The sequence below is a fragment of the Bacillus rossius genome, chromosome 10, assembly GCF_032445375.1.
Source record: "Bacillus rossius redtenbacheri isolate Brsri chromosome 10, Brsri_v3, whole genome shotgun sequence".
Lineage (NCBI taxonomy): Eukaryota > Metazoa > Arthropoda > Insecta > Phasmatodea > Bacillidae > Bacillus > Bacillus rossius.
In genome coordinates this window covers 31,427,225-31,443,644 of record NC_086337.1, presented here as the reverse complement: position 1 = coordinate 31,443,644, position 16,420 = coordinate 31,427,225, and the positions used below count along the sequence as shown (strand labels likewise).

The window sequence follows — 16,420 nt, the reverse complement described above, 5'->3', positions numbered from 1 at the left end:
AATAGACAAACTTTTCAGTCTTCCACTTAGCGAAATATTTTTTGGCTTGTATGAACTTTAAATAATACGAACACAATAGACATACTTTTCTGTCTTCTTCCACTTAGCGAAATATATTTTTTTTTTAAGTGCAATAAGTGTTCAATTTCATCATTGGACATCTGATGTATGTTTAAAGAATTTGAACATTTTTTTATTTAATGAGTTTTCCACTTGTTATGTATCTATTTTGTTGGTTTCGGCTCGGTTAACAATGGTTTTGGAATTCAAACACAGGTATTTGGGATAGTAAAAATAAAATAGCAAAGGTTTACAAACTTAATAATATATTTTATCACAAGTATAAAATTTACATGCATTGCAATGGCATTGATCTGTAAGTACTAAGGATCGTCCTAAGAAAATCACTGTCGATTTTGCTGATTTAAAGACTTAACTAAAGCTATTACATTGTTACATTGGCAAGACTGGGAATAAATAACAGCATGTATTACAAACATCAAAGTAAAAAAAATTCTGTACATTTCTAACATCATATTGCCTCAAGATTATTTATCATATACAAAAAAAATCTTTCAACTATGCGACATGAAACTTACATTTCATTGACTTCTAATATCTAATAAAAGCGAGGTTAAGCAGAGTTCTGTAAAATCCTTCATGATTTTCTTTAACGTTACTATATACAATTATTAAACACTGTACATAATAAAATTACAATACCCTTCACTAAGCATTTACTAAACAATATCAAAGTTTGGCATACCTGTTGAGAGAGTGCTCAGTCAGCAAGAAGTCTATAAAATTTAATCAACAATTCACCTCATAAAAATATAAAAGTTTTGCAGCCTTAAAATCTTACATATTTAATTTTTGTATCGCATTACATACTAGCTAAACAAACAAGTATCACAATTATAGATGTGTTAATTTGCAAATGATGTTTCAAAGACATCAACATCTGTGATCTTGATTTTTATGATTTAACAGCCAGGATGTGCCTTTTTAAGCACTCATATTGGCGATGTTATCAGGTACATGTAGTTGTATAAAATAAACGACAGAATCAAGATTATTAAGCAAATTTCGTTTCCCAAATTTACGAAACGTACTAAGTCCTAATTCTACAGTGAGTTCTTTTAAGTCAATATTTTTTTTTCATTCATCCGATCTACGGATGATACACAAACATATGTTTAGAGACCAGAAAAATTCGCAGTTTAATTTCGCGATAGACTAGAATACAAATACGTTTACCTTTATGCTGATTCAGTTATTGGACCACATATTATCTGAAGGACTGTAAGTCAATGAAAAAAAAAAACACAACAAAAGAAATATCGAATCAAATGCATCCCAGTTAAGAGGTATTAGGAGTCAGTAACCAATGAGCAGGTGTAATTTGCCCGAGTTCATATAGTATGGTGGAGTCTATCCTAGAGGTCACCGAAACCGCGAATTTTTCCAGTCCCTACACATGATGCATCATGAAAAAAATTAGCTGCCCTTTTACAGCTCAGTCAAAAATACAAGTGATTAAATAAAGACAGCCGTAGTTGTACAAACATCGCGTACACAAAAGACACAGAAAAGTCACCGTGATTAATGATCACACCGACAAGTTGGTCGGGAATGGAGATATGTACAAGGTGCTCGTGGGATGGGAATGGAAATGCAGCAGCGAGGGGGGAGCGAGTGCTACGCGCGGTCTACAGCCCGGAGCTCTCCCTGTTCTTCCTAGGCGTGAACACGAGCGAGTACGTGTCCGGGGGCACCGCGACGCAGGCGGTCGGCGTGTGGATGACGGTGCCTTCCGGAACCGAGACGTCGTAGCTCTGCAAGATGGACGCCACGAGGAGGAAGGAGAATCCTTGCACGAGGCGCTGGCCGATGCACGTCCGCTTGCCTGCAACGACGGAGAACAGGCGTGATGTTCGAGCACACATTACCCTTTCCCGTCACACTTTGTCAATTCCCAAGACGTAACTAATTTTTATTTGTTTTATTGTAAATAGATTTTTTTTGTATTTTATTTGTACAATGATTTTATAACTAATTCAAAATGTATTTATTTCGTAGTCATAAAGTATGATGTCCACAAGACACACACCACGCAGCGCACGGACGTGCAGGCCTCACTACGACACAATCGTCAACACAGGCGCGTCAGCACAAAACAGTGGGACAGCGCTTTCGTCGCGAGGCTGGCCACGAGCCGCGGAAGGGTGGAGGGGGGGGGGGGGGGGGGTTTGTTTGTCAACACAGTCGCGGACCCGAGGTTTCAAATACGGCAGCCACGCCGAGAGGTCAGCCGCGTCCGCGACAGAACAGCGAAGGTAAGAAGGTCTTGCAAACTGTGTGATAGCTAGACGCTTAGGTTCCTTTTAAATGTACTAGGCAGTACTAGAAGGTACGACTTTGGCTCGTATGTAATCAAAATCCGACAGTAAAAGTTAATGCCGAGCCTCTTGACGGTCTTTGATTCCCCTCGAGACCCCAGTCGGGAAGAGAGGGTGATGCCAAGATTGGTCGAGGCAGCGACGTAACAGCATTGGACCCACACACCCGGAGTTTTGATGAACTTCGCGTATCATTGAGATGTAAATTTTTCCACTTCAGTGGAGGAATGAACTGAAAGTGTTAAGTAAACAAAAAAAATTAACATACATAACAGCTACATTCTTAGAAATTACACTGAATCCATGTCCTTTTTTTTCCTTCAAAGAATACACGGGAAATAAACAAAGTATTGTATTCGTACTTCCAGATAACTTAAACTAGTCATCTGCAGAATCTATGCAGGATTCCGACTACCGTGTTGTGTGTTACGTTTGAGAAAAAAAATAGCGTTTTTATTGATATTTAACAAGTCCACGTTATATTCCCGTCCAGCCATTCTGATTTCTGTTTTCTACAGCTTCCTGGGGGGGGGGGGGGGGGGGGGGAGAAACACTAAGATAATGATGGGACGGTTGATTTGCCAACTGCTTCCGAACGAATATCCTTGACTGGCAGTTTGTGTTTCCGACTCTTAATTGTGAAATATGAACTACTGGTACTTAAGAGTTGTGAATGGTTCGTCTCTCACCTGTGCTGAACGGGATGAAGTATTTTGGTTTGCTGACGTGCCCGTCCGCCGACAGGAATCTCTCCGGCATGAACTCGGCCGGCTTCGACCAGTAGCTCTCTCCGGTGTTGAGCTGGTAGTTGTTGATGAACACCACCGTGCCTTTCTTCACTTCGTAACCTGCGCACCATCAACAACGAGCGGTCAACATTCGGTTCCGATGAACAAATCCTGCCATGAAAGCCACACGGCTTATTTTTACAGCCAGTGCTGGCCTTAATTTTTTGCATCACCCCCCTTTCCCATTTTTCCTCACACGACAGTGGGTTGGGAAAAAAAAATTACGTTGTTCTCAACAAAGACAGTCGGCAAAATATTTAAACCGAGCAATTTGGTGACATGGTGACCCGGGTACGAATCTCGCACCACCAATTCTGATGTTTTGTTTCCTATTGTTTTACGAAATTACTGCAAGCAAATGCTATAATGGCCATGTCACTTCTCCAGTGTTCTCGGACTTGTATGTGTCGGTGTCTAATGGCCTGTCTTTGAAAGAAAAGTTAATCTTAATTATGGAAGGATAGGGTCTTTGTGATTATTCGGTGCATATCCAAAGATTAGCCGATTCTGTTAGCATAGGTTACTGTGACCAAGTTGCTATTCAGTCTAAATTTACTGGTAATATTAAATTATAAACACAAATGTGTTGAAGTTACAAAAGAGTTTGGAATGAACCAATTCTGAGTACGTATTCAGATATAAGAGTTAAGATACTTCAACTTGTATGACTGTGAAAACGCATGACATTTCTGATGGATTTTGGTAGTATAATACAATTATTGTAAATTGCATGTAAATGGATACACTTCTAGTGTGCACTGTAAATTTATTCGGTGCAAAAGTTTCATTTTCGGTATAAAAAAAATCAATTTTAAATGTATTAAAAAACATTATGAATTTGGCACTTCTGAAAATTAGTGATACAATGTTTGATACACTATAGAAACATTAAAAAAAATTAATTTGTTTGAAAAATGTATCTGGAACATTGCAGAAAGTAACTTATAGTGTGTATATGATCATTTGTATAAATTACATTTCTTTCTTTAAATTACATTACATTACGCATGGCACCCACATTCGATTACGGGCTCTGGACCCAGGATCGGAGACGACTCGTAAACAACCCCCCCCCCTCCTCAATTTTACAGTCACGTGCTACATTTATAATTGCATGGCTATTTCTTACCTACACTCTTTTTAGATTGTTATTTAACCTGGAAATACAGGTCATAATTATGGTTACTATTTCATAAGTCCAAACTAAGCTTTATTTATAAAATTATTTTACTTTAAAATAACCACAGCAAGTGTGTACATTTATTACACACGCTGAGATAAAAAAAAAAACGGGGCTGGGCCCGGGGGTCCAGCCAGCCCCACCCTTGTGGGGGCCATGTACGTAATGCTGCAGACACGTTTGAAAACCGAACGTCACCGAGACGCGCACGGGGGAAACGGGAATCTTTCTTTTCACAGACGATAGAGACAAACGTACGATCGTGCATCTTCGAGATTTTTTTTTTGTTCATTGTAAATAAATATGGCGGTGTTGATAAAAAATGATAGTAATGGTCAATTAGGTTTAGGTTAGCTACATTATAAATACTTTAAAACATTGTGGACGGTTGATATGGGAAGCCTTACAACTCACGTAGTTTCGGTTCCCTGCAAGAATTTCCGAAGATTTTTCCGAAGTTTTTGCGTTTTGGTAGGTACCAACGCCACTTCGGCCGCTAAATCAGAAGTTTCCAATGAAAACAAGCATGCTGTGACTGACCTAACCTAACACAACCCTTCGATTTTTTTTTTTAAATTTCAATTTTTTGAAAGAGAAATCCGAAGTTGCACGAACGTGGTAGGGAACCGAAACTACGTTGAGTTGTAGGCTTCCCCGGTTGATTTGGTTGGGATAGCTAGATAAAAGATACGGGAAAAAAGGCATGAACTTCGGGTTTTGGCTCTCTCGTGTGTGAAAAGGAAGGCTTCCCCCCCCCGGGGGGGGGGGGGGACGAGGCGGCGGCGCCCACCTCCGATGGTTGAGTCGACGGTGGCCACGTGCGGCACGATGGGCGAGGACGCCGAGCGCAGGGTCTCCAAGATGGCCGCCTCCGTGTACGGCATGGACGCCCTGTCGAACAGCGTGACGTGTCGCGAGCCGCACGCAGTCGCCGCGTCCACCTCGCGCTGGATGCGCTCGCCCACGCGCGGGTTGCGCACCACGGCGATCAGCGTCAGCATCACCAGGTTGCTGACGGCCGAGTGGCCGCCCAGGAAGTCCTCCAGCTCGAAGATGATGTGCTGCCACTCCATGCTGCTGTCCTCCTTCAGGTGCATGAGCAGCGCGTCCGTGAAGTCGCGGGGGTCGCCTGTCTCGGGCACACGACACGCCACGTCTCACTCCCGACGGCATACAACATGACTTCATGTAAGTTTTTTGGACATACGCCATTGCTAAGAACTTTTGCTGTTGAAGAAAAATAAAAAATAAAAAAAATAAAAAATAAAAATACCCAAAAGACAAAAAACACAAATTAAGCAAAAAAATTGCTGTTGTCAACAGGATATAAACACCACAAAATATTCCGTAACAGGAATATGGTCAACAAACAAAGAAAAACAAAGAAAAATGTACTAAGAGAACGGAAAAAAAACCCACAAATTATGACGACACAAAAATATTGAACAAAAAAAAACAGGAATACATCTACTATACATTTCAAAAAACTGATATAGACTAATTACAACTTTGTTATGTTTATGAAACATTACAGAAATATGTCGAAAACCTCTTTTATATGGGATTTTATATTATTTAATCTTGGAGTTACCATCTGGTCGAATATGACAAGAGACACCAACTCACGACACAAATAAAAAGATTATTCAAGAATGATTTTGTCACTGCCTACGAACAAATGACTATTCCAAAAGTTGCGTCGATTGATTAAAGGGGAAACCACTGGAAACCAGAGATGGGTGTGGGAATAAGAACCCAAGTCCTCAAGAATGAGAAAAACCTCGCTCCGTTTGGAACAGAAATTCGCAGGACTCGCGTTCGGGATGACTCTCGATCCGGCAACTCTCGATTTCGGTTACCCTTGAAATCACTCCAGGCGAATTGCAAGGATGGTGCCTCACCAAAGGCCGTGCGTGGCCAATACCTTCCAACAACCTTCCCCTACATCCTTGATATCGAGGTCGCTAGAAACGCGTGAGACGGTGGAGTGAGGTATGTCATCCGAGAAAATCCAATTAGTTGTGGCAATGTCCACTACGTTTTCTGCTCGCTGAAAGTCTGGACATCACCCCCAAGAGGCCAAGAGGCGCGTGATCTGACCCACATCCACAGCCGTCACGGGCCCCACGGGCGAAGAGCTAGGACGGGACACTCACCGTACATCTCGAGCGTGTTCTCGTGCTCGGTCACGATGTTGGCCATGATGAACCCGCGGATGTACTGCGCCCACGAGGACAGCTTCCGCATGTGGCCGGCGTAGGCGGGCAGCAGCCACGGCATGAAGTCGACGGCGTAGCCCTGGTTGATCTCCCAGAAGATCTCGTCGAAGGTGCGCACCACCGACAGGCAGTCCGGGTCGTCGTAGGCGAACCGCTTGCTGCACATGTACTGCGTGAAGAGGTTGAAGCAGGCGACGTTGAGCAAGGGCTTGACGTCGAGGGGCTGGCCCGGCGCGGCGCGGCGCCGGAGGACGTCGGCGAAGGCGGCCACCTCGCAGCTGCCCACCGTGTCCAGGTTGTAGAAGTGCGCGGAGGCGAAGCGCGGCGAGCAGTAGGCCCGCGAGATGGCGCGCCGGGTCTTCTGCAGGTCCGACCAGTCGCACAGCGCCAGAGCTGCGGCACACAAGGAGCGCCCCCGCGCGTTGTAGACTCGGCTCTCTCGCGGCCACTACAACTCAACTGCTCGACCACCAGACTATGATGGTGATTTGCTAGGGTGTTACATCACGCCGACCCCCCAAGACTGTAGTGGGCTCCGAAACTCGCCAAACCGACTCAGTGAGTCGGGATCGAACCCCACGTCCAAGAAGAATCGCGACAAGATGTGAATGGAACACTGATGGAATGATTATTGGTGGGGGGGGGAGGGGGGGGGGGAGAGAGAGAGAGAGAGAGAGAGGATAAAAGATGGTCCTGCAACGTCATTCGCGTTTTACAGTTTCGAAACAGAATAAAAAAAAAACAACTTTGATCCTAATTTCGCCTCAGAAGCGAGGCGAGTGATCTAAGCACTCGAAAACTGCTGCTCCTAATAAAGTTATCCTGACTATGTAACCTTACCAGCTTCTTGCGTGGAGTAACTTCGGGAAACTCGAATCTAAGCATTGGAGAAACTTCATTTTTGGTTCATTGGGTTATCTGTAATGTTAATATTTAATGCTATGTGTTCGTAATATAAAAGAAAAATGGCATAGCTGGCAGATTCATTGACTAAAGAACTAAACTATTTGTTTCGACCAATATTGTATGAGAACAAGCATTTAGGACAATCAAACGCCTAAAGAGATAACATAAGATGCGGGGATTGAAAATTTTAAACAGTAAATTTTTTTAAAATTTAACTAGTCTGTTAATTTCAATATAATTGCGCCACTTGCTGAGGTAGTACTTTCCAATGATAATTTTCAGGGATTTTACTTTTTAGTTTGTGTGCAGCTATTTATCAGCATTTTGGAACTCAGTCCCGAAAACGCTATATATAAATAATAAATAAATAATGGCTAATAAATAATCAAATAATGGCTTGTGTACAGCGCTGATATTTACCACCCCTGGCCCCTCTTCCCCCAAAAATCAGAAGCCATGAAGTCATTAATAAACTATCGATTACCGCTTCCATGGGATAAGCTTGTCTCACGCTGATGACCGTTAATCATTTCCGCCGCCAGCTTCGGCTGGGACGCCGTCTGTCTTTCCAGAGGTTAGGCGTCGCATCGTAAATTAAAGTCACCACAGCTTCGCAGTTAAAACAGCTCTCCGTTATTACGAGGTGCATGCACCTTCGTCGCCGACCACCTGTCGGCGTGCGGACTCGAATCTTTACGGCGTTGACTACTCGCTAGTGCTGGCTTTACCAGCGAACGTGATCGCGAGGGTTTGGTACAGAGCACGCGCGACGCCGCGTCCAGAAATCACGGGCCAACGAGGGCAAGGTATCATTTGCTCGTCACAGAAATCTGAGTAACAATGGACGGCTTTTTGGCGTGGTCTTGAACTTGACGCACTAAATAACAATGATCGACTTCAGAGAACGCGGCCACAGGAGCGAGCTGAGGTTACAGTCTGCGCCACGTGACTATCCTCAAAAGTAACAGTTCTCTAAAAATTTGTACCTTTTTATATCACTTGGCAAATCAGCAAATGAAGACTCTTAAACTCTGCGTAAAGTCCGGGCAACGCCCGCCGGGCACTTCAGCTAGTAAACAAATACAAGTTATTTTTTATTCCTCTAAAATTGACTGAACTTCTCCTACACACGCGTCGTCCAACGAAATTCTACCATTTCCAGCAAGTCTTACATATCAAGACGTGATCCTACACGACACGTACATTACGAACAAAAAAAAATTGTATTCTGCTACGCGAGCGCGTTACGCCTTCTGTTCTTCGCCGCGAAACCAACTTTAGAAGTCTGGTGACTTCACAACTTCACTGTCCCCGATTCATACGCATCTTCAACTTTCTGTTTTCCTTAAGGTAGGGTAGGTCTAGAAGATTGTAACCTAGAATGAAAGTTGGACTAGATTAGGTGCATATCAATGAAAATTAAAAAAAAAAAATTTATGATGATTATTCCGAGCCAGAAGCTGCGAGCGAGGGGAGACTTGCGGACATGTTCGGCGAGTGGTCTCAGGTCGTCGAGTCGCAGGCTCGCCATCGGGGAAAGTCTGGTCGGCCGCGAGAGGCTCTGTCAGCGGAGAGGGAGAAGGAAGCAGGGGGGGGGGGGGTATGGGTGGGGGGGGAAGTGGCGTAGGAAAGGAATGAGGAAGCGAGGAGGCGGCGGCAGGCGCCTCCAGTGATTCAGGTGAGAGTGGCGGAACGCGTCCTCGCCCAATGTCAAGGTCACGCCGTGGCGTGGTGAGGGCCAGGGTCGACGGGGGCCTTGCTCGGTCCCTTTCCCCGCCGCTGGTGCAACCGCAGATCACCATCGAGAGAGTATTTTTTTTTTCCCCGCATCCCCCAAGGCCCGTTCTTCAATGACACGGAAACAGAGACGCACCCGTATGGATTAGCTCGGCAATGCCCAGCTCTTCCGATTACATCGCTCCGTGCGTCAAAAAGAAGCCGAGTACTTGGCTGCGGTGGTAGCTTATTGTTTATATTCTGATTACGTTAAAAATTGTTTCAAGTACAAGAATATCTAATGATCTATTATTACTATATATATAAATATATATAGATATATATAGATATATATATATATATATATATATATATATATATATATATAAATCCAGCGCGTGCTATGATCTCGAAACATAATTTTGTTTATTATATAATATTTCGTTTCCGTGCATTGTTGAAGCTGCAGACGCGATACTGAAATGTTCCGGGGGATCCGTTTCAGTTTCTGTGCAATTGAAGAACTGGCTAAGACAGCTGGTATACTATGCTTCGGCTTCAGGAGGAAGCTGTCTACTCGTGTGCGAGCGGTCAGGCAGCGGGCGGTAGCGTAAAAAAAAAAAAAAAAAAAACGGCGGGAATAGAAGGGCGAAATAAAAAAAGCAGTTGAAGTTCTTCGCGTCTAGCAACATGGCGTCCGGCGGGGCAGACGGCGAGTTGGTGCACAAGGCTTGGTAATTTGTCATTCCGCGCGGGACGCGCCAACCACGCGGACTTTCATTCCGAGAGCGGCGTCCTGCAAGTCAAGGTACGCACGCCGAGATGGAAATCGCGTCTACGAGAGAAAAAAAAAGAAAAGTACGGAATGGACAGACATGACGCAGCTTACTCGAATTTTGTTTTTGTTCCAGCATCAAAAATCACGCACACGCAAACTAAAAAAAAAAATCTAATTTTCTGTGTTTTTTCAATTTCTTTTAAAAATAATTTCCCGGCAAAAATGTGAAATCAAGTCTTCGAAAAGAGAGGGAAAGAGACAGAGAGAAACATGGTGGGTCAGGCCGACACTTGCGAATTTGAACCTGACATACCTAAGGTACGAAGTGTAAATTCCTTTAGCACACTATTGAATTCCATCCTAGTACCTAATTTTATTTTTTGTCAGAATATTTGAAAGCATGAATTTCATTTTCCGCCACTGCGTTGTTAGTTTATAGCCGCTGTAAGAAAGGTGGTAAAATTAAGCGTAGGCATACACATGCTGGAAATAAACACTTAAAAAAAATAACGCGTTGCCAAAAACAAGATGACAATAAGTAGTATGTATTACATTAAAACACATTCACACACAGATACAAGCAGTAGGTAAGATGCGAAGTGATCATTGTAAGTAGGTGTTTCAACTTTTTTTTTTAAGCCTGTGTTTGAAATTAGGTAGGTTTTTTTTTATTATTCTTAGCGAATGTTATTTTTCTTACGGTGTAGGTTGGACGCGAGAGGAAATGTGTGTACTGGCCTCTAGTGGCCAGTGTTTACCGTGACGAGTGCCCACGGACCGGAGGTAGTGGACGAGGGGTGGAGGAAAGAAGGCAGCGAGGTTTGGGTTTGAACAGGAGGAGGAGGGGGGGGCTGGGGGGTTGGTGGAGTTGTTAGGTGGAGGAGGGTCTGACGGGATGGAGGCCAAGGGCAGCAAGAAGAGGCACCGTTAGCCGCTGAGCCCCCTTCCCCCCCTCCTCCCTCAAGAAACAACCAACAGCGGGACAGACGGACTCCTGGACTGGTTTTCCGCTCGCCGAACCGTCGCTCGCGCTTATTCACTTTCTGCACCGCGTCCTCCCGGCCCGCAAACTGTTATTACGTGTATATTTTCGATCGAGCTATCGATTTTACTTGCGGCAGGTCCTTTTCTCGATATTAAGTAACGACATCCCAAAAGGAGTGCATTTTTCAGACGTGTTAACTTCACCAGGGCTCTTAGTTTTATTCTTCATCCTTTCCGAGAAAAATACCGGTTTTAAGGTGGTTGGCTAGCCTTAGTCCTCTGGGAAACAGTATTTTGTTTTATTTTATGCATTAATCTGTGTTGAAAGCTCTGTTCCACACTCCATATTGCCACGATTGGATATTTAGTTGTTTTTTTTTGTCACTACCATCAATTGATTCTCCCGTAATTTTACCACTGCAGCTCTTTAGCATTTTTAATTTGGTCGCAAGTTTTTTTTGCATCAGATATTCGCCGAACTTGACTTGCAAGCTGTAAAAATAAACAAGTCACGCAAATGATCGCAACTAGAAACATTTGCGTGGCTTTATTTTACAACTGGTGACAAAATTTTAAACTAAACACAAACATGCATAATAGCTATCGAGATTAATTCGCTGGAGTAGGCCCCGATGAAAACGAAACGACTCTTCCGTACACTCAGTTGCGATTGCAGAAGAAGCGTGTATGTCGACCTTGCAGTCCTTTCAAAGACATAAGTATAGATAATTTTTGGCATCGAGTGGTATTCTTTCGATACCGATATTCTTTGTACTCGATAATACTTTGTATATTATTTTACCCATCTGATCCTAATTGGTAGATATCTATCTAATCGAATAAGTTACTTTCTTGTATATATATTTTTAGCGAAATGATTTCGAAGGTAGGCAGTACATTCTATAAGACACTAAACCGGTTATAAGCGAAACTATGACTGATCCGAGTTGGAAGGTAAAAGTTAACATTTTCTTGATTTATATTTAGGTACTTTACAATAGTTTAACAGTTTTACTATGTTTTTGGTTGCAATTTATTGTGTTTCTTTAGTTAGTTTAAAATCAGATATTGATTGATTTATTGCTTTTTTTTATAATCATTATAATGCTTATTATGTAAGGGAATGTATCGATACTTTTCATTCCACGTCGTGTACTTTCCATGTATACGTGAAAACCAGACGATTTTGTAGGCAGCGCGATTTACCGATGCCGCGATAAAAAAAAACTTTACCCTGGAGTGTTCGGCAATGCGGTTGCATCGCGCTACGGTTGTCGTGGGTTCGATCCTGCAGTGTTGTTTCCTTCTTCAAGCCACGAATCGGCGCGCGGATCGCACAAACGAAATGCGAGCAGCCCGGGAACAACCCGCGGACAGCCAATACCCAGTGTATTTCCAGACAGTGATCATTGCGCGGGAAAAGTTTACGAGACGAGCACGCTTGTTTCCATTTCAGGGCCGCGTACACGCAAAATTGTTTCGAGAATTCTTCATCTCGTGCCGAGTTCAACACACAAAATCGCGCAGAATTTTTTGGTCAAACATTGGGCAATGCAGTTATCTCGGGAATGGAGTTCGCGAGTGCGCAAAAACAAGCGCGCTTTGTTTGCTAGCACTTGTGACTTCCAACGGAAGAAATAATGAACCAATAACCTCATTAAAAATAACACTCTTATTCAGTCGCGTTTTTTTTTCTCCCCTTCAAAGTAATTAAATGATCCGCAAGTTGCGCAACTTATACTACAGTCTAAATTTAATAAAACAAAAAAATATATAACGCAATGAGAAAATGTGTCATATAAAGGTTATTCGGAATAAAATAAATATATATTTTTTTTTCTCGGAAACTTTATAATGGACGCTATATAACTTCAGTGGCAAAAAAGTAATCAAACTTTGTTGAACTAATCTCGGTCCCGATTACTCCGTGACTTAGACTTGCAATACGCAATGTCACGCGCCAACTTCTGCGTTCAGCGTCGACAGACAGGAATGTGCATTGTTCAAGACCAAACCACCTAAAAAAAAAAAAAAATCTATAACTGGAATACGTAATTCAAAAATATATACATTTAACCTATATCGTGGGGTCATAGAAACAGTTTATGAAATCTTATGTTTTTGTAATAACCAAGGCGAACAGAAAGACTTCCCTGTAAAAATTTTTTTGGCGGCAAAAAAGTTCGTTTTCTAATTGACAGCTAAATAAAAATGCCTGTTTATTAGCTACCACTTTTTTTTCCCTCCAGTAACATTCCCGATGATTTCATGCCTACATCCGGGCGATTCGAGGTTCGATTCCCGGCGGAGTTGGAATACTTCAATCTTCGTTTCATCATCCCCTACATCTGTTCGTAAGGACAGTAGTTTACGAAGAGACGTTAAGCGACCTAGTCAATGGGTTTATTTGTGTTAGTGCAGCGGGATGATAAGTGCGCTGCTCGCTGGTGCTTCTAGCGCGGTGTCGCCTCTAAGCTGGCGCGCAGTCTTCTCGTCGTGCATAGGACAACTATGCGATTTCAGCGATAACCCAACATTATGAAGCGGATAAATGAAGACAAAAGAGTTCTGAAAGGCCCTTTGGTGTTTTCAAGAATCTTTACCGTGAACCTTGTGCCTTAAAATCATTCCCAAATTATTCACTCTTCTCAAAATACGGTTTTAAAAAAACCAAATACAGAAACAGAACCGCCCTCAGCGTATTCTTGGATGCTTTTCGTAAACAGACGCCGCTCGGATATCTTATAGCAGTTTACTAATCACGTGGTTGTGTCTACACACGGGTGTTTTTTATTTGCATGGGAAAATTAAGAATGATAAGGGATCTAGTGCGTGGCAACAATGTTAATAGGCAATAGGAAATAAACTTCTAGCGCCTGCGGCATTGTCAACACACACTTCGCACGTGTACTGCATGTTGTATCAAACCCCCTCCAACGCATTTGATTCTAAATTGGACTTTTAGTAAGGATCCCTAATGTTATTGATGATATGATGTAGCCTATAGCCTTCCTCGATAAATGTACTATCCGACACTGAAAGAATTTTTGAAATCGGACCAGTGGTTTCTGAGATTAGCGCGTTCAAACAAACAAACAAACAAACTCTTCAGCTTTATAATATTAGTATATATATATATATATATATTTGGTTGTTGTGTTGTCGTGGAGTCGGGGCCGGGCGTTGACGGCGCGGCGGGTCGGAGCTGCTGGCTTCCGTCGGGCGCCGCGCCGGCACGTATGGCGCGCATGTCGCGCGTGCCCGCGACGCCCGCGGCCCTAGCCTTCGCTTCCGGGTGCCGCCCGCGCCAGACTCGACCCGGCACGGCGCAGCCCGAACACGTGAACACAACCCCGCCATTTTTAAACAATACCCAACTGTGAAATTAAAAATAAATTTCCCTTCTTCAAATTATCCATCCAATTCGTTGGCAACGGGCGGAAAACAATTTTTATTTTTTTTTTCAAATTTGTAAACATCTTGGCTAACTGTAAACGGCATTTAGCAGGAGTACCTAATATCGTAAAAAAAAAAAATGGAAGTGTGATACAAAAGATGGTGGACCCACAGTGTAGCAACAAAACCCCTGTACATAGTCACTTTCGTAAACATTAGGGTACGTGACCGATGGTATTGGTGTGACGAATGAAACTTTTACGATCGATTGACAACAGATTAATGACGATCGTCAACGATATTTTTTTTTCCACAACAACGTAAGCTACTTAAAATTTCAATTAACTCGTCATGTACTTCTTTTACTGGTTATACGTCGTGAGTCTCTCGGCCAAAATGTTGCCCGATGCCTAATTATGCTGTAGTTTCTAAAATAATTCGCAGGGGACCACAAAATGTTTTCGATAAGCTGTTATGACATGACTGCCTTTCCTTTGAAGGCACTACTGGTATACGACATGAACGTGTAAACTATTCATAAAAAAAATATACTGAAATAGAAAGGTCTGCTTCGTGGAACGAAAAAAAAGATTGCACTCCGAGAGGCAACTAGGAACTTTGCAGGCTTGCCCTGTTTTCACACTAACAATAACAAATAATAACAAATGACAGCTCTGAATCACCACCTCGAGCAGAAATCTGAAACGAGGTGTCACATCATAACCGGTAATGCATTTTAAAAAAATTTAAAAATCCACGTTTGACGAGCAGGACATTGTTGGTGACAACGGGAGGAGGTAAGAGAGAACCATGGGAAGAGTTGAGTTTGTGATTGCGTATTTGAAACTGGTCAGGTTGTGGCGGATGTACTTACGTGAGAAGAACACTTGAACTATAATGAATCCAAGTTAATCTGAACATTTAGGATCCAACTGTCCAAAATTGAAAACAAAAGTTTCGCGTCTTTTTCCAAGTGACAACTTACTAGCACTAGAAAATTTATTAAAAGAAAACGTTTATTTTGCTGAAGGGTTCATCAACTATTTAGGTTGGCTGCTGAACACACTTGCCATAATTTTTGAGAGAAAAATTCCGGAAAATGACTTCGCTCATCTGTTTATTTTGTACAACAAATAATGCTTTGATATGTTCAGAATAACTGCGATTCATGTTAACTGAGGATTTACTGCAACGAACTCGCAGGTCGAAACATTGTGGAAGTCGCAGTGCATCATGATAAATACTTTCAAAGTCAGTCTGATACGTAAATAATTTTCATGGACCAATCACAAACAAGCAAGAAAATTTTAACATTTTTTTTTAATAGATGTATTTATAAGTACGCTCAGTTACAATATATAAAAACATAGGTATAAGAAAACTAGAGTAGTGTATCGTCAGTGCTGACTGGTAAGTCCCACGGGTCGGGGCTAAACGGAGCCGGAGTGCAAGAACCAGGCGGGGGTACTCACAGTTGTTGCGGTCGCCGCCGAACAGCATGTGGAAGCGGATGAAGTCGGGCCGGCCGCCGAAGTGCGAGCCCTTGGTGACCAGCACCTCCTTGATGAGCTCGAAGGTGTTGACGACGACGCAGGGCGCCGAGCCGAGCGTGATGCTGAAGATGTCGCCGTACTGGGCCGACAGCGCCGTGAACGCCTGGAAGGGGTTGTCGTGGCTGCCCAGCAGGTGCAGGCTGCCCAGCACGGGCCAGGGCGTCGGGCCGGGAGGACCGCTCGCCGCCTTGGGGCCCCGTCGTCGCCGCCCCAGCAGCAGCAGCAGCAGCCCCAGGACCGCCGCGACGGACAACAGCCCCAGCACGGACAGCATCGCCAACACCACCATCTCGTCGGAAGGCTCTCAGCAGTCGGACGCCTCGTCGTTGCACGCACCCCTCTATATCGGTCGAGCCCCCCTTCCGCCCCCGGACGGACCATGAATATTCAGAGCTCGCGGGGGCCCTTTCCGCTCGCGCGAGGGAGGGGAGGGCGAAACCCTCCTCCCCCTCCCCCCCCTTCGCGACATCAGACAACCCCTCCGCGGCGCCGGCCAATAGG

General features: G+C 43.5%; 1 protein-coding gene across 1 annotated transcript; it reads right to left on the bottom strand.

Annotated features, from left to right (window-relative positions):
* Positions 1-309: 309 nt before the first annotated feature.
* Positions 310-16,236, bottom strand: LOC134535908 (cytochrome P450 307a1-like). Its single transcript, XM_063375283.1, has 5 exons — positions 15,839-16,236; positions 6,524-6,979; positions 5,158-5,496; positions 3,089-3,247; positions 310-1,906 (listed from the first exon to the last, which is right to left on the bottom strand). Exons 1-5 carry the CDS (start codon positions 16,206-16,208, stop codon positions 1,710-1,712), a joined length of 1,521 nt encoding a protein of 506 aa, XP_063231353.1. The 5' UTR covers positions 16,209-16,236; the 3' UTR covers positions 310-1,709.
* Between the last annotated feature and the right edge of the window lie 184 nt (positions 16,237-16,420).